The 26,743-nt window shown below is 43.1% G+C and overlaps 1 protein-coding gene across 2 annotated transcripts in view; it reads right to left on the bottom strand.

Annotated features, from left to right (window-relative positions):
* Nucleotides 1–23,469, bottom strand: part of LOC106567651 (roundabout homolog 4) — a 30,113-nt gene extending 6,644 nt beyond the window's left edge. Inside the window, exons 1-13 of one of the 2 annotated variants that reach the window (XM_014137188.3) lie at nucleotides 23,058–23,469; nucleotides 17,415–17,747; nucleotides 9,219–9,376; nucleotides 8,215–8,335; nucleotides 7,763–7,901; nucleotides 7,238–7,365; nucleotides 5,241–5,356; nucleotides 4,773–5,004; nucleotides 4,484–4,605; nucleotides 3,809–3,980; nucleotides 1,751–1,951; nucleotides 1,303–1,345; nucleotides 138–253 (exon numbers count right to left, since the gene is read on the bottom strand). In XM_014137188.3, the coding sequence (XP_013992663.2) occupies nucleotides 138–253; nucleotides 1,303–1,345; nucleotides 1,751–1,951; nucleotides 3,809–3,980; nucleotides 4,484–4,605; nucleotides 4,773–5,004; nucleotides 5,241–5,356; nucleotides 7,238–7,365; nucleotides 7,763–7,901; nucleotides 8,215–8,335; nucleotides 9,219–9,376; nucleotides 17,415–17,747; nucleotides 23,058–23,262 (2,086 nt within the window). In that variant the 5' untranslated portion in view covers nucleotides 23,263–23,469. Of the gene's footprint in view, nucleotides 1–137; nucleotides 254–1,302; nucleotides 1,346–1,750; nucleotides 1,952–3,808; nucleotides 3,981–4,483; nucleotides 4,606–4,772; nucleotides 5,005–5,240; nucleotides 5,357–7,237; nucleotides 7,366–7,762; nucleotides 7,902–8,214; nucleotides 8,336–9,218; nucleotides 9,377–17,414; nucleotides 17,748–20,049; nucleotides 20,458–23,057 lie in introns of those variants that run through there. The other variant, XM_014137189.3, reaches the window with a different exon arrangement.
* Nucleotides 23,470–26,743: the final 3,274 nt, after the last annotated feature.

Genomic DNA, 26,743 nt, shown 5'->3' with positions numbered 1-26,743 from the left:
AAACACACATCATGACAAGAGAGACACCACAACACTACATAAAGAGTGACCTAAGACAACAACATAGCATGGTAGCAACACAACATTACAAAAATATGGTAGAACTGATTCTACACCAGCTTTAAAGCAGAACTCACTAGTCCTTCTGAAGCCGGGGTTCTCCTGGCTCTGAGCCCACAGTCCCTGGTACTTCTCGTCACTCAGGGTTGGTCTCCACACACCCGAGATCCACGGAGAGTCTGGGGCTGCCATTCTGCAGAGACACAGATCAATCAATCAGTCAGCCAATCAATCAATCAATCCCATGTAATGGGTATGGTTAAAATGGCAAAACTAGGAGGCACATATAGAGGATCAGATCATATTACACATGAGCATACACGGAGTGTACAAAACATTAGGAATACCTTCCCCCTTTTGCCATCAGAACAGCCTCAATTGATCGGCTATGAAAAGCCAACTGACATTTACCCCTGAGGTGCTGACCTGTTGCACCCTCTACAACCACTGTGATTATTATTATCTGACCCTGCTGGTCGTCTATGAACATCTTAGCCATGTTCTGTTAAAATCTCCACCTGGCACAGCCAGAAGAGGACTGGCCATCCCTCATAGCCTGGTTGGTTCCTCTCTAGGTTTCTTCCTCGGTTCCGGCCTTTCTAGGGAGTTTTCCTAGCCACTGTGCTTCTACACCTGCATTGCTTGCTGTTTGGGGTTTTAGGCTGTGTTTCTGTACAGCACTTTGTGACATCAGCTGATGTAAGAAGGTCTTTATGAATAAATGTATTTGAATTTGTTGAGGCATGGGCTCTACAAGCTGTCAAAAGCGTTCCACAGGGATGCTGGCCCATGTTGACTCCAATGCTTCCCACAGTTGTCAAGTTGTCTGGATGTTCTCTGGGTGGTGGAACATTCTTGATACACGGGAAACTTTTGGCCATAAAAAACCCAGCAGTGTTGCAGTTCTTGACACAAAACGGTGCGCCTGACACCTACTACCATACCCTGTTCAAAGGCACTTAAATATTTTGTCTTGCCCATTCACCCTCTGAATGGCGCACATACACACAATCCATGTCTCAAATGTCTCAAGGCTTAAAAATCCTTCTTTAACCTCCCATTCACCTTCACTGATTGAAGTGGATTTAACAAGTGACATCAATAAGGCATATAGCTTTCACCTGGATTCACCTGGTCAGTCTGTCAGGGAAAGAGTGTTCCTAACGTTTTGTCCACTTTGTGTTTAACGAAACAAAAGGTAGTGACATTGTCAATGAGCCACACTGTTTGTCCTCCACCTACCTGTGTTTTATGATGAGGTCCTCACTGGCCAACCTGTACAAACCTGCAAAATCCAGAGTCATAGTAATTTTATAGTCTCGTTGATTTCCCAATGAGGGAACACACCTTATACAGGAACACTGGAGATGGTAACGTTAATTCCGTCCTTGATATTATTTATCATATAAGCATTTGACGACCTTGAATGATGAGTCCAAATCAACCTATGGAATGCATGCCCGCTATAATACAACCCTGTGAGGGGTGAAACCTTCAGTTACACATCAATAACTAGAACCTCTTGTTTTAGCTAAATAAAAAACCTGATTAGCTGCTAACGCTAATTATGTACCCATTATGGCACAGTGGACTAGCGTACCATGACATATCCATGCTCCAAATATCCTATGCCAAGCTAATACTAAAGATACAACATATAAGCTATCCCCCAATTCTTGCCCAGACAGACCTTTAGCCTTGATGTGGCCTCGTCCCAGGTGGTCGCCAGGCCGGGTGTGGCGGCGATACAGGCAGACGGCTGTTATCACCAGGATGCACCACAGGAGGGCGCCAACACTCCCAATGAACACTGGGCCCCTCAGCACTGCCAGGACCTGAGTGAGGTCCCTACTGGGGCTGTCCGACTTGGGGGCCCCGTACCTCTGGGAGTCTGGAATAGGGAGGGACAGGAAAGTCAAAAACAAGACAAAAATGAAAAGACACAGTGAGAGAGAAAACACACAGAGAGACAGAGACACACAGAGAGAGAGAGGTTTCAGGCTCTGTTGTGTGGGGGTTTATATAATATTTTAGATTCTTCAAAGTAGCGACCCTTTGCCTTGATGACAGCTTTGCACACTCTTGGCATTCTCTTAACCAGCTTCACCTGGAATGCATTTCAAACATGAAGAAACGTTCAAAGTTATTTTCCGGATTAACTGACCTTCATGTCTTAAATTAATGATGGACTGTCATCTCTCTTTGCTTATTTGAGCTGTTCTTGACATAATATGGACTTGGTCTTTTACCAAATAGGGATATCTTCTGTATACCATGTCACAACACAACTGGCTCAAAAGCAATAAGGAAAGAAATTCCACAAATTAACTTTTAACAAGGCACACCTGTTAATTGAAATGCATTCCAGGTGACTACCTCATATTGCTGGTTGAGAGAATGCCAAGAGTGTGCAAAGCTGTCATCAAAACAAAGGGTGGCTACTTTGAAGAATCTCAAATAGAAAATATATTTTTGATTTGTATACATTTTTTTGTTGTTGGTTACTACATGATTCCATATGTGTTATTTCATAGTTTTGATGTCTTCACTATTATTCTACAATGTAGAAAATAATACAAATAAAGTAAAACCCTTGAATGAGTAGGTACTGTGTCCAAATCTTTCACAAAAAATAAATAAATAAAACACTGAAATTTCACATTTACCTAAGTATTCAGACCATTTACTCAGTACTTTGTTGAAGCACCTTTAGAACAATTACAGCCTTGAGTCTTCTTGAGTATGACACTACAAGCTTGGCACAACTGTATTTGGGGAGTGTCTCCCATTCTTCTCTTCAGATCCCTTCAAGGTCTGTCAGGTTGGATGAGGAGTGTCGCTGCACAGCTATTTTTAGGTCTCTCCAGAGATGTTAGATCGGGTTCAAGTACGGGCTTTGGATGGGCCACTCAAAGACATTCAGAGACTTGTCCCGAAGCCACTCCAGAGTTGTCTTGGCTGTGTGCTTAGGGTCATTGTTCTGTTGGAAGGTAAACTTTTGCCCCAGTCTGACGTCCTGAGTGCTCTGGAGCAGGTTTTCATCAAGGATCTCTCTGTACTTTGCTCCGTTCATCTTTCACTCAATCCTGACTAGTCCCCCAGTCCTTGCTGCTGAATATCATCCCCACACCATGATGCTGCTACCACCATGCTTCACCATAGGGATGTTGCCAGGATTCCTCCAGACGTGACGCTTGGCATTCAGGGCAAAGAGTTCAATCTTGGTTTCATCAGACCAGAGAATCTTGTTTCTCATGGTATGAGAGTCCTTTAGGTGCCTTTTCAAACTCCAAGTGGGCTGTCATGTGCCTCTTACTGAGGAGTGGCTTCCGTCTGGCCACTCTACCATAAAGGGCTGATTAGTGGAGTGCTGCAGAGATGGGAGAACCTTCCAGAAGGACAACCACCTCCACAGAGGAACTCTGGAGCTCTGTCAGAGTGACCATTGGGTTCTTGGTCACCTCCTTGACCAAGGCCCTTCTCCCCCGATTGCTCAGTTTGGCCGGGCGGCCAGCTCTAGGAAGAGTCTTGTTGGTTCCAAACTTCTTTCATTTAAGAATGATGGAGGCCACTGTGTTCTTGGGGACCTTCAATGCTGCAGGCATTTTTTGGTACCCTTCCCCAGATCTGTGCCTCGACACAATCCTGTCTCGGAGCTCTACGAACAATTACTTCAACCTCTTGGCTTGGTTTCATAACCTTTTTGCGTTCATTTGACCATATTTAACTGTTGCATGTTGTCACTGACCTATGACCACTTTATGGGGGTCACTCTGCACCCCGACGCCAGCTCCGTTGACCGTCGCCACCCGAACCCAGTACTGTTTCCCTGGGTACAGAGGGGTTATTTCCAGACTGTAGGTCCCACCGTCCACTGTCCAGTTCAGGTACTGCTGCTCTTCCGACTGCACACACCACACCTGGACAGGACACACGGACACACACCCAGAGATCAAAGAGGGAACCAGGGAAGCATTACAGTTGTGTGTGTGTGTGTGTGTGTTTTTTTTTCTTCAGGTGATTGATTCTTCAGCAGGAGTAATAGATAACTCTGGTCCTAGAGAGCTGGCTTTTATACCAGTTCAGCACACCTTTGATTAAACTTATCATGGTCTTCTTCTAGAAGTTCAACCACTTCTATCAAGACTGATTAGTTGAATCAGGTGTTTTGCACTTGAACAAAAGCCTGCAGGCCAGGTTTGCATAGGACACCCTGTCAATACAATGTCTCATTAGAACGTGTGAATGTATTATGTCAGGTACTGAACATAGAGAAAAAAAACTCACACTGGAATTTCTTGCATTCTCACAAACGTTTCATAAAACACATTGTGGAGCATACAAGAATGCCAGTGTGCTTGAGTAACTTCTTCAAGGATAGATACGGGAAGGTAAAAGGGGTTTTTAGTCATCTTGTTCTTACCTGGTATCCCGTGATGATGCCATTGTGAGATTCATGGGGGGGAGGCTTCCAGGTCACATGGACCGTGTCATTATGGTCAGGGGTCATTGTTATGAAGATGGCCTGAGGTGGGGCACTAGGCACTGTGGGAGGATGGAGTTTCATGAAAATAACAACACGTGTAAAAACCACAGACAAAATAGCACTATAAAGTTAAGACTACTCCTGAGCTACAGTATCCAAAGAAACACCAATATTTTCATAAATGTTTCTTTGATAACAGCCAACTCTAACCGTTTTGAATCCTTACCTGTCTCAGGTACACCTAGGTGCCTGGTGTTGCTCTCCCGGCCGTAAAGGCTGCTGCCGTAGGGACGCACTTTGAACTCATACTTGTAGCCCCTCTTGAGCGGGCCGACCAGTGTTTGGAAGTTTGGTAGTACAACCCTCTTAGCTGCCCAGTCTGAACTGGCGGGCAGGAGAGAGCGATAGAGGACCTCGAAACCATCCAGGTAGTGTGGCTGGGTTGGGAAAGACTGGAGCTGAAAGGAACAAAACAAAAGGAAAGCCACAGTTAAAAGATATGCCTTTTTGGAGAGTAGAAACTCAAAAAAGACAACCTTAAATCCGCATTATTTGAACGTTCTCTGTGACATGAAAATAATGCTCTGAACAAACGTGAAAAATTACAGACCTCAATCTTAGTTCAGCAAAAGGTTAACACCTAACAGTTTTCCTAATAATACATGCGCCTCCATGTGACGTCTGATCTCCGTACCTTCCACTGCACTTGGGACATGTTGGAGTTTGGAGTCAGCACCGTCACATTCTCCAGAGCCACGCGCAGGGCCGACAACTCTCTGTGAAGGTCCCTCTGTCTGGTACTTGCGGCTTCTGTGAAGGAGGGAGAAAACTCTTCAGAGAAGATAATATTTTATGTTCATAAATGGAAGTTCCCTACTGTCACTGAAATTGACACAAACTAAACTCCATATACATTTCCATAGTGATCCTAAAAACAGTTTACTTTAGAACCACACTCAATTCCGCCGCCATCTCACGGACGTCATAAAAAAGTATTGTCCCTAATATGGTCTTTGTTGTGCATTCCAGTTTGATGTGTTCCCTTAGGAGAAATAGATTTAAACTCAGCAAAAAAAGAAATGTCCTCTCACTGTGAACTGCGTTTATTTTCAGTGTAAATATTGTAAATAATATGTGTAAATATTTGTATGAACATAAGATTCAACAACTGAGACATAAACTGAACAAGTTCCACAGACACATGACTAACAGAAATGGAATAATGTGTCCCTGAACAAAGGGGGGATCAAAATCAAAAGTAACAGTCAGTTACTGGCCACCAGCTGCAAGTACTGCAGTGCATCTCCTCCTCATTGACTGCACCAGATTTGCTAGTTCTTGCTGTCAGATGTTACCCCACTCTTCCACCAAGGCACCTGCAAGTTCCCGGACATTTCTGGGGGGAATGGCCCTAGCCCTCACCCTCCTATCCAACAGGTCCCAGACGTGCTCAATGGGATTGAGATCTGGGCTCTTCGCTGGCCATGGCAGAACACTGACATTCCTGTCTTGCAGGAAATCACGCACAGAACGAGCAGTATGGCTGGTGGCAATGTCTTGCTGGAGTGTCATGTCAGGATGAGCTTGCAGCAAGGGTACCACATCAGGGAGGAGGATGTCTTCCCTGTAAAGCACAGCTTTGAAATAGCCTACAACGACAACAAGCTCAGTCCGATGACGCTGTGACACACCGCCCCAGACCATGACGGACCCTCCACCTCCAAATCGATCCCGCTCTTGAGTACAGGCCTTGGTGTAACGCTCATTCCTTCGACGATAAATGCAAATCCGACCATCACCCCTGGTGAGACAAAACCGCAACTCATCAGTGAAGAGCACTTTTTGCCTGTCCTGTCTGGTCCAGCGACGGTGGGTTTGTGCCCATAGGCGATGTTGTTGCCGGTGATATTTGGTGAGGACCTGCCTTACAACAGGCCTACAAGCCCTCAGTCCAGCCTCTCTCAGCCTATTGTGGACAGTCTGAGCATTGATGGAGGGATTGTGCATTCCTGGTGTAACTCGGGCAGTTGTTGTTGCCATCCTGTACCTGTCCCGCAGGTGTGATGTTCGGATGTACCCATCCTGTGCAGGTCTTGTTACACGTGGTCTGCCACTGCGAGGACGATCAGCTGTCCATCCTGTCTTGCAATTTATTGCCCTGGCCACATCTGAAGTTCTCATGCCTCCTTGCAGCATGCCTAAGGCATGTTCACGCAGATAAGCAGGGACCCTGGGCATCTTTCTTTTGGTGTTTTTCAGCGTCAGTAGAAAGGCCTCTTTAGTGTCCTAAGTTTTCATAACTGTGACCTTAATTGCCTACCGTCTGTAAGCTGTTAGTGTCTTAACGACCGTTCCACAGGTGCATGTTCATTAATTGTTTATGGTTCATTGAACAAGCATGGGAAACAGTGTTCAAACCCTTTACAATGAAGATCTGCGAAGTCATTTGGATTTTTACGAATTATCTTTGAAAGACAGGGTCCTGAAAAAGGGCAGTTTATTTTCTTGCTGAGTTCATTATATTTAGCTGTAAGGAAATAGGGTACGATAGGATAAACTTTGATTTCACCAAGGCGAAACTGGCTTAGACACACAGTCCTGCTGTACACAACATAAACACTGTATATTACATATTCAACCGATACACAACACATAAACGTAGCGTTGAAGGCCCAAGCTAAGCGCTCTTACCCTCCACTACTAGCTGTGCACTGGCGGTGACCACCCCCACGTCGTTGACAGCTGTACAGGTGTACCTCCCAGAATCCAGTGACGTCACATAGTGGATTTGGAGGCTCTGGTCAGGATTTACTAGATACCTACAGACATGACACAGAAATCAGTACAACACTCCCTCTAGCAACTGCATGCAATTATTAGAAATCAAAGAATGACATATTATTGAACAGTATACTAAGTATTGCCTTTCATGACATATGCACTGACTGTGCTGTGGAGTAGCTAAGCTGAGAGAGAGTCACAGTAAAAATATGGTTGAAGATAACTACACCAAATTATTTTCAAAAGCACAATCTCAGACATTGCCAATTCATCCAAAACTCATTTTTAATACATTCTCCATGTCTTTCGTCATTGTTTTTTAAAATGTTACATATGCACCTGATGTCAAGATATACACCTCATGTAAATGACAGCTTTTAAGTCTAATGTACAGTTAATGGACAAAACTTTTTTAGTTGAATACAAGAATCAGACCTGCCATTGGGCAGAGGGCCCTGCTCGCGGCTCCACTCCACAGCAGGCATGGGATCTCCTTTAGCCTCGCAGTAGAACTGGGCAGACTCCCCCTTCCCCACCGACATATCCTGAGGCTTTAGCACCATCACTGGCTTGGCTGAGGATTGAGAAAGCACGGACAAATATGAAAAGTATGGTTAGTCATATCATACCTCATGCATTCAATTGCATTCAATTCCATGCTATCCCTTTTATCAATAGCAAACATTCTTAGCAGCATGACATACCTTTTCCACAATGTTGTGCAGACCTAAACTGTACTGTGCTGACTCAGTTCTTTTCACATTGTCATTTCCAGCAACAATGGTGGATGCATAATCAGGCCAGCGCTGTACAGCTTGGCTCAGTAGTGTGAAAAGGTTATTGCTAAAATGCTGATGTACTGTATATGGGGTCAGGGTTTATCTTACCTAGGACAGAAAGGCGGGCGGCCCTGCTCTCTCTTACTCCCACAGTGTTGGAAGCCACACAGATGTACACGCCAGAGTCATTCTTCTGGGCTGGGGCAATGATCAACTTCCCATTCAGCGCCTATAGGTCACATGGGTAGCAATCACATACAGTTAAAAAAATATATATATTGCAGAGGATAAAAAGCCTTGTACCAGCCTTGGCTTGTGTGAGCCGAAATGGCTCATAGGCTCCTGCTCCTATCTCCTGTTTCTGTAGAGTGAACAGCTTGATGTACAAGTACACCCCCTGGACAGGATGCTAGTCTATCACAGGGCCTTACCCCCAATCTATCTCCTTAGGAATGACTCCCCCCCCATCTCTTCTTTTGGCAGCAGTAATCTGACTCTACTTTGCTGCTTTAACTGGACCCAACAGCTACTTTACAAAGCCGGACACTCACCTAACCATGTCCTGTGAATTGGGGCAGTATAATGTACAGTCCCCTGTGTGCCAAACAGAGACGCATTGTTTTGTCTTTGGTATGACTCAGCCAGGGATTGAACTCTCAACAGTCAAATCTCAGGGCTGACCCTCTAACCAGAAGGCAAATGAATTTGCCATTGCAGAGGATAAATGATCATCATTTTTGGTCCAAGATGAAAGGTCTTCTTTTATTAATGAAAAATGAAAATGAAGCAGCCTGTGGTTTTAATCAAACCTTTGTACAACAATGCCCTCTATTGGTAAAAGGATGATACCACATCAGGATTTGAGAAATAAGTAATCAAACAAAACAGTATGATGAACCCCCCAGGTTGGTGTGGAATAAATTTCAGCTCCTGCCACCTCGGGGAATTAACTAAAGTTAGATCAATTCATTAAAATATGGAAAAAGCTACATGTTTTGAAAATACATTTTCTGCAATGAAATGCAGACTTACAACTGTCCCAGTGTTAATTTCCAATTTCCAAACCATACAAACCCCTAAAAAGCATGTAGCTATGTTTAAGGAGGTCTCACAGTGTAATGCGGGTCAGTGTTGTTGATGGGGACCCCGTCTTTCCTCCAGGTGACGTTGGGCTCGGGGTGTCCCACCGGCGGGCTGCAGTTCATCACCGCCACCTCCTCCACAGCCACCTCCACATCAGTGGGCTGCACCCGGAAGTCTTCACGGAGAGCTGGAAGAAGACACGACAGAGGAGGTCCATTCATAACCAGTGAGTCTGAGACTAGCTGGTGCACAATGCCATAACAGTACATTTTACGAAAACGTCAAAGTTAGTCTACAAGCCTGTAGTTCATAAACATTGCCTGGGAAACGTGCCGAGCACAGCACACATCACTGCCTGCTTGAATTGTCTTCCCACAAATGAGAGTTTTGACCACCAAAAACAAGCAAGGCTTACAATAACCTCATCTAATGATTTTTTTAAACAAAACCATTACCATACATCACACAGCTCCAAATATCCAGATATTCTGTACACGGAATACATAGTGCCTTTGTCCAGTGTTGCCCCATCAACAACCACATACAGTACCAGTCAAAGTTTTGGACACACCTACTCATTCAAATGTTTTTCTTTATTTTTTACTATTTTCTACATTGTAGAATAATAGTAAAGACATCAAAACTATGAAATAACATATGGAATCATGTAGTAACCCAAAAAAGTGTTAAACAAATCCAAATATATTTTAGATGATTTTAGATTCTTCAAAGAAGCCACCCTTTGCCTTGACAGCTTTGCACACTCTTGGCATTCTCTCAACCAGCTTCACCTGGAATGCTTTTCCAACAGTCTTAATGGAGTTCCCACATATGTTGAGCAATTGTTGGCTGCTTTTCCTTCACTCTGTGGTCCAACTCATCCCAAACCATCTCAATTGGGTTGAGGTTGGGTGATTTTTGTATATGTATTTATTATGGATCCCCATTAGCTGCTGCCAAAGCAGCAGCTACTCTAACTGGGGTCCAGCAAAATTAAGGCAGTTTATACAATTTTAAAAACATTACAATACATTCACAGATTTCACAACACACTGTGTGCCCTCGGGCCCCTACTCCGCCACTACCACATATCTACAGTACTAAATCCATGTGTATGTATAGTACATATGTTATCGTATGTGTGTGTGTGTGTGTATATGCATGTGTCTGTGCCAATGTTTGTGTTGCTTCACAGTCCCCGCATTTCCATAAGGTGTTTTTTTCTGTTTTTTAAATCTAATTTTACTGCTTGCGTCAGTTACTTGATGTGGAATAGAGTTCCATGTAGTCATGGCTCTATGTAGTACTGTGTGCCTCCCATAGTCTGTTCTGGACTTGGGGACTGTGAAGAGACCTCTGGTGGCATGTCTTGTGGGGTATGCATGGGTGTCTGAGCTGTGTGCCAGTAGTTTAGACAGACAACTCGGTGCATTCAACATGTCAATACCTCTCATAAATAGAAGTAGTGATGAAGTCAATCTCACCTCCACTTTCAGCCAGGAGAGATTGACATGTATATTATTAATATTAGCTCTCTGTGTACATCCAAGGGCCAGCCGTGCTGCCCTGTTCTGAGCCAATTGCAATTTTCCTAAGTCCTTTTTGTGGCACCTGACCACACGACTGAACAGTAGTCAAGGTGCCACAAAACTAGGGCCTGTAGGACCTGCCTTGTTGATAGTGTTGTTAAGAAGGCAGAGCATCACTTTATTATAGACAGACTTCTCCCCATCTTAGCTACTACTGCATCAATATGTCTTGACCATGACCGTTTACAATCTAGTGTTACTCCAAGCAGTTTAGTCATGTCAATTTGCTCAATATCCACATTATTTATTACAAGATTTAGTTGAGGTTTAGGGTTTAGTGAGTGATTTGTTCCAAATACAATGCTTTTAGTTTTAGAAATATTTGACCAACTGTGATTGTGTAGGCCAGGTCATCTGATGCAGCACTCCATCACTCCTCTTCTTGGTCAAATAGCCCTTACACAGCCTGGAGGTGTTGGGTCATTGTCCTATTGAAAAACAAATGATAGTGCCACTAAGCACAAACCAGATGGGATGGCGTATCGCTGCAGAATGCTGTGTTAGCCAAGCTGGTGAAGAGTGCCTTGAATTCTAAATAAGTCACCGACAGCATCACCAGCAAAGCACCCCCACACCGTCACACCTCCTCCTCCATACTTCACGGTGGGAACCACACATGCGGAGATCATAAGTTCACCTACTCTGAATCTCACAAAGACACCAGACCAAAGGACATATTTCCACCTGTCTAATGTCCATTGCTCGTGTTAATAATGACCTTCTATATACCACCTCTACCTTGTCACAACACAACACGCATTAAGAGGAAAGAAATTCAACAAATCAACTTTTAACAAGGCACACCTGTTAATTGAAATGCATTCCAGGTGACTACCTCATGAAGCTGGTTGAGAGAATGCCAAGAGTGTGCAAAGCTGTCCAGGGCAAAGCCTGGCTACTTTGAAGAATCTCAAATATAAAATATATTTTGATTTGTTTAACACTTTGTTGGTTACTACATGATTCCATGTGTGTTATTTCATAGTTTGATGTCTTCACTATTATTCTACAAAATAGTAAAAAAATAAACTATAAATCCTTGAATGAGTAGGTGTGTCCAAACTTTTGACTGGTACTGTACGTTCCTCAGAGGTCCCAAACAATTCATAGAGCAAACTTGTTATGTCACTGTAGACAGGTCAACAAGTACATGACAGACAAGCCTGACCTCTTGACAGGAACAAGTAATGTTTACTCAATCATTAAGAGTAACTGTGAACCATGTAGGTTGAAGGTCTAAGGAGCTTCCTCCCATTATATCCAAAAGGACAGAAACAATGGCCTTTCACCTTGAATGTATAAATTACAACATGTTTTGGATGCCTGTATAAATCTTCACTGATACTATTACATTGCAACACCAAATGGAATCATGAGACAAATTTTTTTGGACACACAATGGTCTAGTGCCATAAAGTACTAGTAGAATATCTCCAATCTTTTGTTCATCAAAATATTAAGGAATGTTCTTAAGATGGAGTTCTTTAAAATATAGATACGTGTATTCTTCAACTTAATAATTAGCCGGAAATGAACTTAGCCCAACTCTTGAATTAACAGTGATGCATGGTTTATTGCTGTTTAGGCTACTTTTCCTAACCAGTTCAACTATACTGACAAAGGTCACGATTGCATGATTATCTTAATGAAACTAACCCGGATAAATAAAGGTTAAATTCTAAATATACCACAATCCTTCTGCTACTGTTCTCTAAAGTACTGTCAATCTGCCAACTGAATCTAAATTAAGTACCACTGTCTATTGTCCCAATGGCTCCACGGAAGTTCCCCCAACAAGTCAATCAGCCACTAATTATACCATCCAGCTCAGGAATCCAGTGGTCTCCGGGTGACCCTGTTTTGGGTGCAAACAGAGGCTGAGGGGTCAGGGGTCATGTAGCAGTGTTTGTCCTGGAGAGGTGGTATTCATTGACATTGGACACCCTTACTTATTCTCTGTAATCACAGACAATCTCGCTCTCTCTTCCTCTGGAGCAGGATTCTGTGGGTCTGTGAATACTGGGGGCTTCCCGTTGACCTCAAGGATCATATATCAGCTTGATATAATGTTAAAGGTCAGCATGGAGGTAGAGAGGAAGTGAATGGGACAGGATGTAGGAGCCACAGAGACCCATACAACCAAGACAATAGAATGTATTCTAAGGCCACAGTTTTACATCCATCTGGCATAGTCCTGGTCCTGGAAAGCAGCCTTGTGTGATTTTGGTTCCATCTCAGTATAAGCACACCTGATTCAGCTCATCAACATCTTGAGTGTTTTATTAGTTACTGCGGAGACTGATACATAGTCTCTTCACTCGCATGATCCATAACAGTGTGATGGTACCTCTCTTCATCCTAGTGTGCAATTCTTTTTGCATGGTATCTTGGCATTTACAGTGCCTTCAGAAAGTATTCATACCCCTTGACACATTTTTTGCCAATTTATTAAAAACAAAATACAGAAATAGCTCATAAGTATTCACACCCCTGAGATGTCCGAATCACCTTTGGCAGTGATTACGATCAGTCTTTCTGGGTAAATCTAAGAGCTTTGCACACCTGGGGCCTCATTTGACAATATTGGGAGGAACTATTCTAAAATACAACTTACGAAAGGAATTTAGAATGTTAATACGCATAGAAAATGTTTGATTTATCAAACAATCCTATGAGTGCACACCGGTAAGAGATCACCATTGATAAATACCAATTGTTCTCAGCCTCAGTGCACGACCTTGGCTATTTGCATTTCAAAATGTTCCTAATTAACCATATATGGTCAAAATCATCCCTTTAAAGCATGTGGGGAAAATAAAATGGGGTACCATGACATACAACGCCGCAAACAAAAAAAAGCTTAGAAAAAAAGAATTTTCCAAGAATGAAATACAGGTGCTAGTGTCAGAGATTGAGTACAACCAAAATATTTTATTTGGCTCGCTCAGTTGTGGCTTGATCAGTAAAAACTCAAACATAGCTACAAAGAGAGGACCATTGAGCCAATTAGTTACATTAGCAATGGCAAATATACTTCAAATGAGCAGGCAACACTCATCAATAAGCCATCCATCCTCAACAGCTCCTTCCTGTAGGCGTATAGGCCAACATTGCTGTTCTGCAGAATGAACGAGTTGTGCGTACCACCTGGCCACCACATTCAGCAGCGTCTTTTGCGCACCACATAACCTACCGCCTGCACATTAAGAGCCGAAGCCTTTTCTGTTCACATAGTTGAAATCGTTTTAGGATGGTGCTTTTATGGTGATGTGGGTGCGGTCTATTGCTCTGTTCGTATTTGGGAACCCATTGTTGGCAAGAAAAAACCCTCTCGACTTCAACCTGTTGTGCGATGGTGTATAAAAATTGTATGTTACAGTTCGTTTTGCTGATGATTGTATCCAAAACATTAGCTCATCGAGGGTTGTGAGCAGTGGCGGTTATAGCTTGTATGGCTCCCTGGGCGAACGCCCCCCCACAGCCAACAAAATAAAAGCACCATTCTGCACTAACTCATTTTTATTCGGACATTTGGAACACAAATAAATAATAATATTTAAAACTATATAAATATAAAAATATATGCAAAAATAAGACTCAAAAATATCAAAAATAAGTAACAAAGACAAATAAAAACAAATTGTAGTATATAAATACAAATAAAAAAGATGAAATTATTACACTATTATCCTATTGCTAACAAAAAACACACAAATAAAACTAAATTGCACAAATCCTATATCACACAAATAGAATAACACACTTATAAAGAGAACCTGATTATTACACTACTGCACTTCAAACAAGAAACACAAACTAAATTGCTCAACTGCCATCTAAGCCCTGACCTTTCTTGCCTTTCTTGATGCAAAGTCATCAATTACATCATCATAAGAAATCTGCTCAGCAATTGCATGGTTAATCCTGATGACAACAAGGCTACTAAGGCATTCCTGTGACATGGTGGACCTCAGGTAGGATTTGATGAACTTCAGCTTAGAAAAACGCCTCTCTGCTTGAGCTACGGTCACTGGAAGAGCAAGACAAATTCTGAGAGCAGTCCACAAATTTGGATAAATTTGGACTGGTTTTATATTATTCTTAATGATTTCGCACAAACCAGAACAAAATGCAACAATATGCCTGTGAAACTATATATTCACAGTATTATGAATGAATTGTGGTTTATTTGGTAGCATTTCGTAGTGTGACTGATTTTACTAATTGCATTAGTACTTTACAAATTTAGAGGTGCGCTATTTGATAGAGTCCCCTGCTCCCCCTACCTCGGGCTACCAGTGGGGAGACCTGAGGTCAACCTACCCACGCCCCCCTCCCCATCTCGTACTTCTGAGTGGGAGACCTTCCCAGGCAGTAGCCTGCTAAGCTCACAAACTAGAATCAGGGCGCCCACTCCGACAAGGTTAATTGACCCACAGTCCCACACGGTGACATGATATCATTGACGTGACGTGCAAATGAGCGATGGAAAACCGATCGCGCAAATGTCATCATTACAATTTTTTGGGTGAGGGCGCCCCGTGCTGCCCCCGGCAAGATACTGCCCTGGGCGGCTGCCCATGTTGCCTATACCTAAATCCACTATTGGTTGTGAGATACCGATCGGCAAGCTTCCGCTGAAAAGTGCATGTTGCCAAAAACCCGATAGCACTTGGATTTGCACTGGAATGGCATGCGTTTGTCTTTTTAAAGTAGGTCTTAAATCCTCGTAAATTGGTTAATCAGATAATTTCCCAAACCCAATCTGTACTTTCTTCCAAAAACAATCCCACCTGTCTCTATAAACGTGCTCTCAATGAAATGCAGTGTGCCAAATCTTCAAATAGATCAGCCTCATGCGATTTCCCATGATCTCAGTCTTTTATAGTATTTCAACAATGGTTTCACTTTCACACGTGCCTCTAATTTAACAAATGACTGTATTTTATAAGGATTATTATTGGAACAAATGCACTGATGCAGTCAAGTTATATGACTGTCAAGATATGTTTCATGAATTCACAATGGAAATTCAACTATTATTACTCTAAAAAAAATGTAATGTTCAACATCTATTTTCCCCATTCTACGCTTGACAAGAAGTTCCCTTATTCCACGACTTGGCATTGAGCATTATGCATGGTCATAGCTGTGCGTAAAGTTACTAACACTCTCAAGCAAACATGCATATTGATAAATCTCACACTTTGCGTGGAAATGATCCCACGCATGGTTTATACACAGATGTGCCTACACATGATTGATAAATGAGGCCCCTGGATTGTACAATATTTGCACATTGTTCTTTTTAAAATTCTTCAAGCTCTGTCAAATTGGTTGCTGATCATTGCTAGACAGCCATTTTCAAGTCGTGCCATAGATTTTCAAGCCAATTTAAGTAAGAAATGTAACCTGGTCACTCAGGAACATCCAATGTTGCCTTGGTAAGCAACTTCAGTGTATATTTGGCCTTGTGTTTTAGGTTATTGTCCTGCTGAAAGGTGAATTTGTCTCCCAGTGTCTGTTGGAAAGCAGACAACCAGGTTTTACTCTAGGACTTTGCCTGTGCTTAGCTCTATTCTGTTTCTTTTTATCCTAAACAACTCCCTAGTCCTTGCTGATGACAAGTATACCCATAACATGATGCAGCCACCACCACCATGCTTGAAAATATGAAGAGGGGTACTCAGTGATGTGTTGTGTTGGATTTGCCCCAAACATAACACATAACGCTTTGAATTCAGAACATAGAGTTAATTTATTTGCCATGTCTTTTGCAGTTTTACTAGTGCCTTATTGCAAACAGAATGCATGTTTGGAATATTTGTATTTTATACAGGCTTCTTTTCACTCTGGGTAGCATTTCTGGAGTAACTACAATGTTGTTGATCCATCCTCAGTTTTCTCCTATCACAGACATTTAACTCTGTAACTGTTTTAAAGTCCCCGTTGGCTTATGGTGAAATCCTTGAGTGCGTTCCTTTCTCTCAGGGAACTGAGTTAGGAAGGATGCCTGTATCTTTGTAGTGACTGGGTATATTGATACACCATCCAAAGTGTAATTAATAACTTCACCATGCTCTAAGCTAAAGGATATTCAATGTCTGCTTTTTATTTTACACATCTACCAATAGGTGCCCCCTTCTTTGCGAGGTATTGGAAAACCTCCCTGGTCTTTGCAGTTAAATCTGTGTTTGAAATGTACTGCTCGACTGAGTGACCTTACAGATAACTAATTGTATGTGTGGGTTACAGAGATGAGGTAGTCATTAAAAAATCATGTTAAACACTATTATTGCACACCTAGTGAGACCATGCAACTTATTATGTGACTTGTTAAGCAAATTGTTTACATCTGAACTTATTTAGGCTTGCCGTAACAAGGGGTTGAATACTTATTGACTCAAGATATTTCAGCTTTTCATGTTTTATTAATTTGTACAAATTTCTAAAAACATAATTCCACTTTGACATTATGGGGTAGGCCAGTGACACAAAATCTAAATTTAATCAATTTTAAATTCAGGCTGTAACACAATGTGGAAAAAGTCAAGGGGTGTGAATACTTTCTGAAGGCATTGTATGACAAGATAAATGCATGTCCATCTAGTTTGAAAGACTTCCCCAGAGTCTTACCTGCGATATAGAGAGAGGCATTGCGGCTGGTGGCCTTGCCTGCGCTGTTCTTTGCCACGCACGCGTACACACCCTCGTGTGACTGACTCCGCCTCCCAGGGACCACGCTGAGGAAGAACAGGCTCCCCTCTGACAGAACGATGGGCCGCGATTGGTGGTCCAGCTTGTCCATCTCCAGGGGCTGGCCATTGCGGAGCCACTCGATGGAGGGCTCGGGTGTGCCTTCGGCACGGCAGGAGAGGGTGGCAGGGCTGCCTACCTTGACCACCACGTCTGAGGGGTGGTGGACGATCAGCGGGGTTACCTCCACTACCTCCGCCCTCAGCCTGGAACCTGGAGGGAACAAAAACAGTGGATGGAGGAACGATGGAGAAAATAAGGTTCTGTCAAAATAGGCTATTGCATCTGTTAATTCACAGAAGCTCTGGCAATAGTTTATTACTATTACTATGCATACTATTCATTTAGCAATGAATGGGGTGAAGAGGACGAGATCGGGCGTATTCAGGCTGGTATGGCCGTAAGCCATGGAACAAGAGTTGGATAGACTATTTCAAGTTCATGTAACTCAAAAAAACTTTGAGGAACTAGAATAGCCATTCCATATTAAAATGGCCCTGATATTATTACTATGTTTATAGTGAGCAAAAAGCTTACAGCACCTGATATTCCCAAGCAGTCTCCCAACCAAGTAGTGACCAGTTCTGACCCTGCTTAGCTTCCGAGATCGGGCATATTCAGGCTGGTCTGGCCGTAAGCCATGGAATGAGAGGTGGATAGACTATTTCAAGTTCATGGACACAAAAACTAACTTTGCATTAATATCCCTTGGGACCTGATAGTAGGAAAGGAATGTACTGATTCATACAGCCATTCTAGTAATATCACAAACAAACACAAGTCATGGATGACCTTCCATTCCTAACTCACGTAACGGGAGGCCCTGTACAATCTGATCTTGGATCAGTGTTTTAGGCTACATACGTCAACAAGCATCTCCTTTGGGAGTGTCGCCAATGCTTTTCACGCCATAAGCAACTCCCACCTTCAAAAACAAGTTTTACTGTGTTGGAGAGCAACAATGTAGTACAGTATGACTCAAAGGCTAATGACAGATGGAGAGGTAGTGAGGAAAACATGTGGGCCAAAGTGATCTCAAACAAACTCTGACTGAAGTAGTCTGAAGTGTGTGGTCCCCTTTTCAAAGTGGAACAAGGGTATACTTAAGAGTCAGTAATAGTGGGTTTTTACAGAAGAGACACCACACCCAGAGAGTGGCCCCTAGTTCAGGGTCCGCTCACACACTCAAGTAAAAGCATCCACCACAAACAAGCATAGACGCCGGCTACCAACAAACAATGCCTATTCTTAGGCCAGCAGCATTGGAATTCCATTGTTCGGCCCATGGTATTGGATGACTCCAAGTTGGAGGAAGTGGGGGGATTCTGCTGTACTTCCTGTATGGGACAGGAAGCTAAACCAGTCGCAAGGCCGTTTGCCCCCCCCACACACACTAAACAATAGAACAAAATTCCTTCATGCAGACACAATCAAGAGGGCTCAAAGGGAAATCTGTCACCTGTGCACTGAGTGTGTGGCACTGGACCCCTGCTATTATTGCCCCGGCGACAATGCCCTTATTGAGTGGCAATGTCAAAACACTATTAATGCTAAGGCTTACACTGGCGCTATGTTCTATTGGATAAAAATTGTATTCTGGCCATTGAGCTGTGGTAGGCTATATATGGTTGTGTTGATTTTGATAATGAACACTGCATTCTGGAACAGCTATCCGATGGATGCTTTCATCACGTACGAGATGACATGCTTTCAAAGACTGTCAAGATCCTTTTGATAGGATTTCAGATGTGTTACAATCAGCTAATCTTGCAAATGTAATTTGCAACACTAGGTTAGCCATAGGTCTACCCCTGATTGTGAGGTAAGACATTTTTGTCAGTGGTTTGCAAAGTTTATATTGTTTCAGAAAAATCTATTTCCTGAGGGAGAGCCCACACTTAAAGTCATAAAATGATTTTGAAAAATTCAAAGCAGTTTCAATTAAAATATGCATATTATTTACAAAACCTATAGAGTAGACTAATACTATTTTCTAAATGGTCACTTTCATAAAGATTGGAATAACAATAGCTTATCTGTAGCCTAGTACTGTGTCAAACAGATGGGCTGACTCGGGAAGGTGCTGTAGGCTACATCAACTTAATTATTTACTGAACAACAAAGTGCCATTGAAAAGTAAGGAAATGATTTGAAGCAAGCAGGGGAAACAAACAGAAATCACAAACAGGTAGAGAACTCTATTTGCTATGTATCACATATGGCTAAAGCCTGGTGTTAAAAAGCTTAGCCTATCAATAAGCAAATGGTGTCTGATACCACTAGAAACTTATTTTGAGAATGAGCTCCATTCATTCAAATAGGCCGCGCAAACCAGGACACATAACAGAGCCATTGAAAGGGTGGAAATATAGGCAGGGGAAACTTTTATAATTAACTTTATTTACTCAAATTGCTAGCAATATTAATAATTAAATAAACTATAAATGCATTAGCTGATATGTTTACCATAGGCCTACAGTACATTACATGTATCATATACAAATAACAGCCTTACCTTCAAGGTTTCCAAGAGCTGCGAAAACTACCAACAGTCTTATAAACACCTGTTCCGTCATTTTATGTTAGGTCACCAAAGTATGTAAACAAATCGTTATCGCATCGTTCACCTATCTGGTGCATATTACTTCACTTGAGGAGGCGCGTTTCCTATTTTACGCACAAATCAAAGATCCATTTGAGAAGGTTTCTTCTCCAGATTGATTAAGATTTTCCAGATAATTCCATTGGTGTTTCGTTTGCCATTCCATCACACATTGATTACCACCTTATCTAAATCCAAGAGAGCACCAATGCAATTAGCAACAGTCCCAAGTGACTACCATGCGAATAGAAGAGGCAGGCAAAGTGGCAACAAGTCGCCGCCTAAAAAAATGAGACACTCCCCCGTTTTAACTCCCAGGCTGAAAATGTGTCTTTTGTCGCATGAGGGGCTTAAGCCACCCTTTTAATCACCAACACATCATTGGGATAGTTGCAGAGGGATAAAAGCACTGCCACATAGTCTACACAGGATATAGGCTATTGTGGTTTACTTTGAACATAAATCGTTTCCTCAACTGCAACACTTTTTCATAGAACAATAAGATCATTTGCATCTGGGGTACGTTGAAGCCTTTTTACATCTAATTCAATGTTCCCTCATTTGAAGTGCCAATTTGAGGTTATCACTTCGGGTAGCCTACAGCAATATTGATCCTCATAAGCTACATTGGTTGCCTTTATATTGGTTGCCTGCATTCTTTGAATGATTATACACTGAGTGTACAAAACATTAGGAACACCTGCTCTTTCCATGGCATAGACTGACCAGGTGAATCCAGATGAAAGCTATGATCCGTTATTGATGTCGCCTGTTAAATCTACTTCAAATCAGTGTAGATGAAGGGGAGGGGACAGGTTAAAGAAGGATTTTTAAGCCTTGAGACATGGATTGTGTATGTGTGCCTTCAGAGGGTAAATGGGCAAGACAAAATATTGAAGTGCCTTTGAGCAGGGTATGGTGGTAGATGCCAGACACACTGGTTTGAGTGTATCAAGAACTGCAACGCTTCTGGGTTTTCACACTCAACAGTTTCCGTGTGTATCAAGAATGGTCCACCACCCAAAAGACATCGAGCCAACTTGGCACAACTGTGGGAAGCATTGGCATCAACATGGGCCAGCATTCCTGTGGAACGCTTTCAACACTTTGTAGAGTCCATGAGGTTCTGGGAGCAAAAGTGGGTGCACCTGAATATTAGGAAGGTGTTCCTAATGTTTTGTACACTCAGTGTAATACAGCCAGAAATGTGGACTGGTTGTCTTTTTTCGTTGAAAACAATTTATAGCAGCAGTTCTGTCAAAACTGCATGGAAAGACAGGAAATGAGGAGGCTCCCATGCTTCTAAACAATACATGGAAATGACTTAATCTCACATTTCATGAACTGGTGACATTCCACAGTTTTTGTAATCATATCTCATGGTTTATCATGGTATAATTTAATCTAAAAATAAGAAGTTGCAGAGCAAAAAATGGGAAATGCTAGGAATTGTTTTGTAGATAGAAGCAATCACAATAACATCTGCTAATATCAATAGCCTTTTTCAACTGATTTAAATGATTTATGGAGAGGTTTGACTTGCTCTAGCCTACAGATGCATACAGAGTAGGCCTTAAGAATAACAGATGCATTCTGATGTTTTCTTTTAGCGTTTAGAGTTTTAATTGAGACATTTTAATTGAACCAAAATGGATACAACATCTCTCTTTTACACCCTGCTACAAAGACACTCAGATGTCATCACCTTGTGATACATTACAGCAGAAACAAGGAGGCTAGAGCATAGCTGAGGAGAAAAGAAAAGCGACTTTAGGAGCTAATAGTTACTTATCCCAATTACCCCAAATCCTGTAAAAACAGGGCTCCTGGAGGGAGATGGCGAGAAGAGAAAGGGAGAACTACCAATGGTAGTCCATTCCCTCCAAACGAACACATAAATAAAGTGTTGTTTAGTGAACCGGCCATTGTTTCGGTCTAAAAAGGCCCAGTCGAGCTGACGGAAGCTTATATTGATCCAACAACTCGGGTTAGATGGCCCCGGCCAGCTTCCAGACAATTTCAAAAGGTTTAGAGAGGCTGAAGAAGGATGGCTCGCTCTAAACACATGGCATGGATTTATGTTGGGTTAAATATGTGCTGAAGGATGGCTTTAAAAAATGTACCCAGTAGGTATTTATAAACATGAAGAAGTTCTAAGTCAACTGTTTGAGCCACAATTGTTCCTAAAGACAAGTTGAAAGAAGAATGCCATAGAACAAACTTATTGGCTGCAGTTAATGAGGTCTTCAACAATTTTGATGCCAATACAGGAACAAGAGTAAACTCGGATGAATCTGACCCAAGTCGCCTCATACTGGTTTTCTATCAATCGTCCAATACATTTTTTTTGTGTTTTCCATCTTAAAGATGTCACACATTGGTCCACACACTGGGACACATGCTGAGTGCAATGTTTCTCATAACAGCTTGGGGCAGGCATAGCTGTCTCACTCTACAAAGAAATAATACACTTCTTATGCAAATGACAAGCTTGCATAATTCATATAGAACTGATCATTTTTCATATGTATTTAACTTTTCATAAGTAGTTCATTGGATACAAAATATGTATGGGACCAACATTCTTTAGACTTTGATTGCAAACTTGATGACGTCATTCTGTACTATTATTTGATACACCGACAGTCGATCAGATATACATTACCTAATCAGTAATGCATTATCAATAAGACGCCTAATTGCAGGAAAGCATTATTAATTCATGATATAGCCTAACTTCACAACTTCTATCCTGCAATGAACTGCACCAAAGATCGATATAGTGGAACATGGAGAACCGTCTGGGCTAATAGCATTAGTACTCAACACTACTGAGCTCATCAATCCTTCTTTGATATGGTACAGGTTTCCCTCAAAACACATTTGAGCAAGGTCAGGGGGGAAGGAAGGGTGGTGCTTACCTTTTCTCCGGTGTGGCCTGTCCCTATGAGGCCGATGCTGCAGGTGCTCCAATCGATGACGGACATGCTCCTTATGATCCTTGACCTGTGTCTTTGACCCCTCGGCCAATCCCGGCTCAGGTAGACAGGTGCATTGGCACTGACGTGACCCTTCCGCCCAGGTATAGAGCCAGGTCGCCCAGAGCAGACACATTCCAACGTGCATCTTCTAGCCTCCGCGTCTTCCCTATCTGGATGACAGGTCTACGCCAAAGCTCCGTGCCTAGCGCACAATCTCTGCCCCTGGTAGAGCCCCAACAGGCACATCTCAGCTAGTCTCTCCCTAGACAACTCTTAGACCTCCCTGCGTTAAATTATTTGGAGATTGTTATAAAGAATGTTTTTTCTTTATATTCCTTGCACCCTGGCTTTTGTGCTCCCCTTCCTTCCCTCCCTCCCTCTTTCTTTTTTTGCCACTCTCCTTGCTCTCTCACTTCTCTTTCTCTGTGCCTCTTTTTCTTTGGGGGGGGGGGGGTAAAATATGTTGGGGGGGAAACAATGATTGAAAAACAAGTTCAGGCCCCATACTGGGAGAGGAGCGCAGAGAAGGGGACCAAGGGGTCCTGTCTCCTCCAACAGCATATGTGTCATTCGTTCTGCACGGAGCAGGGGGACAGAAAACAAGGCCTGGAGGGGGAGGAGAAAGGGAAGAGAGTTTGGGGCAGGGGGAGGATACAGAGAAGCCTGTTTTACCAAAGCTAGATCAGTTCCATTAATCAAGTGTCTACCAGCTGACTGATCAAGTCCAGCACAATACCACTTTCTCCACTCCGCAACATCAAAGGGATTGGATATGCATCACGCCTCCCCACCCATTGGTTTGTGCTCTGAGATCATTTTTTCAAGGGAGACTGACTACAGTAGGCAGGCGGTATCTGTTACTGTGTGCCCCCCTTTTCTGCCCATAGCGCTTTAGACCAAGGATTGGAGAGGGAGTGTTTCTGACCCTCTCCGAAAACTCTAAATGCATCAATGCAAGAAAGGGTAAGCCTTTGTTGGAGGATATTCATGCTTTTCCAACAAGGAATATTACAATGTGCCATGAAAAGCCAAATGCAAGATGGAACAAAACTAGACATCAAGGCCAGTGCATTCTCATTTGTTGAGGTGTAGATAATTCATTTTCACAGGTGACAATTTCAATTTTCGGAGCTCACGTATCAATTATCTGGCCAGAAGAACGCCAGTTCCCTTTGATAAGAAGGGAAAGGGAAAAAAGGGCCACAAAGGGTTATTTTTTTCACTCGTGGTCTTCCTTTAACGAGGCAACTCAAATCCCCAGTGCCCACCCCCCACTAGTGCAACTAGCAAGGCAAATTTGTAGCCGCCTGCTCGCACAGTATGAGCCCTCGTACATCATCTTGGATCAGTGATCACAATCAGACAAAAGTTTTTTACAACGACCTTGTCGAAACGTTCTGGTCTGATGTTTCAACAATCACTATCCAGTCCAGCTGGTTGGAGACTAGAGGACTTGGGGGAACAGAGGTAACAGAGGTACCATGCTGGGCTAACACATCGGACCTGATCTAGGGTTTTATCCCAACAACCTCTTGACAATTTTCTCTTTGTGCCCTGCAACCGCTAATGGACAATGACAGCCTTGACGTTGATGTACTAAAAGTCACTATGGGGCAGGGAGATGCATACAGCAGAGGGAAACCTTCTGCTGTATGCATCTATTCTAGCAGTGAGCAGTACACATGACGATACATAGCTAACCAAACTGTAAACCTCATAAAATCACCCTGATTTTAATATCTGATTGGCTACATCATCTTTCCACTGTGAATTCAGCTCCGAAGTCTAATTATTGAGTTCAATGAGCTATCACTATTCCATTTCAGGAACATGTCTGTGCCAAGTCAATAGTACAAACACCTCTTGCATCGTTAACCATTTCGTCAACACTTCATTGAGCTATTCCATTGAAAATCACTCTGATTCCAATTGATACAAAGAGCAAGACCAACAGGTGTGTCCTGTCCTCCCTGTGTATGAACTGACCGGACCACCAAACACACACAGATCTTTCCTTTGGACCACAGTGACCATCTACCACAGACAACCCATCTCTCACTCCATCATTACGACCAAAGTCTTTTAAAGCCTGACACCATAACCCCTTCCCCGGGAGGTGGCCCGTGTTCGGACACCTCTCCCCACATTCACAGAGGGATCCCCGAAGAGCCACGCTTTGCCCCGTGATGGGCCGTCAGGTCTGAGCTGACAGGAGGCCATTGCAGAGCACTCTGACCTCTAAATTGGGCCTTCATCTTCACCCTAGGAGGAGGTAATCCCCTCCTGAGAGAGGGCTAAGAGGCGACACCGGCTCCTGAGACTCTGGATTTGTCCCAGAGTGTGTGGGGCACTGACAGCACCCTCTGGCCTCGCACAAAGGGCGTAATGGAGCGAGACCGGGGCGGCAGTGAGAAAATCCACAGTCCTCTGCCCCAAAAATACATCGGCAGTTGCCAGGGCAACCCTGCACCAAGCAAATTTCTACCCCCCAAAACAACTAATTTCCCAGCTATGGTGAAGCAGCCAGCCAAGCCAGGGTAGTGAGGGGACTCACTGGAGGTTTGGATGTTCCCAGTTCCACTCGTTGGACAGCGAGCCTTAATCAAATTCAGGCTTTGAGGGATTTAGAAGCAGCTCACCTATTTTTGGGGGGGTTTTCCCCTGTATAAGCCCTCAACAAAAAATGTATAGTTTTGAAACCTGTAACAAATTGGAAACGGAGGCCTGCTGAAAACTTTCCAGCCGAGTGGATCAAAGATCCATCGTCAATACCGGCAGTGCTAAACCATGGGCTCTTGTCTCCTGTCAAACAGCATGGAAGGGATGCTCTAACCATGGGTCAGGATGTTGGAGCACTGATAGAGGATCTTCAGGGTTAGCTTTGGTGAGAGTGGAAAGGCTTGATGACACTGGCCATATTGCACCAGGAACGGAGGATGAAGGATAGGGTGCGGGGGGGCAAGGCAGGAGTTCTGCTTCAATGCATCTCAAAACAGGCTCTAGTGAGGAGGAGCACACTCCCCTTCCCCTCCTTTTCCCCCTCCCCTGCTTCAAAACCAAGCACCACTCCCACATCCTGGGCTTTGCACACCTCTTTGCCCCCACATCTCTCTCTCCTTCTCTTTTTCTCTCTCTCCAGTCCCCCCCCATCTCTTTGTATGTCCAGCTGGCTGCTCCACAAAGGCTCTGGATCGAGGTTCCAAAAGAGCTTCAAACCCCCAGACGCTTTGTTCTGCCCATTTTCCCACTCTCTAGAGAGGCAGTTTGGTAACAAAAATGATAATAAAAAAAGGGATAAAGCAAAAGAAAGAGTGAGAAAGAGTTGGATCGGCTGGAGCAAAAAACTTTGGGGCGTGAGTCTTGCGGAGGCCCAAAACTGTCAGATTTGGAGCCTGAGGCAGCTGAAAGATGCGGTAATCGGTGGCATCTGCTGCATGGCGACCTTGAAATATCAACTGTTGTTACAGGAAAAACCTTTCAAAAGGTACATTTCAACGACAACCCCCACACATTTCCAAATAAAGTAGTCTCTGATAACATTTCAAAGCATAGGCCACATTCGTTTTCTTCACCTCCCAGGTAAATCCTATCCAACAAGTGTCACTACGCTTCAAAACATTCTACCA

This window comes from Salmo salar, chromosome 13, assembly GCF_965601325.2.
Source record: "Salmo salar chromosome 13, fSalSal1, whole genome shotgun sequence".
Lineage (NCBI taxonomy): Eukaryota > Metazoa > Chordata > Actinopteri > Salmoniformes > Salmonidae > Salmo > Salmo salar.
This window is presented reverse-complemented; position numbering and strand designations above follow the sequence as displayed.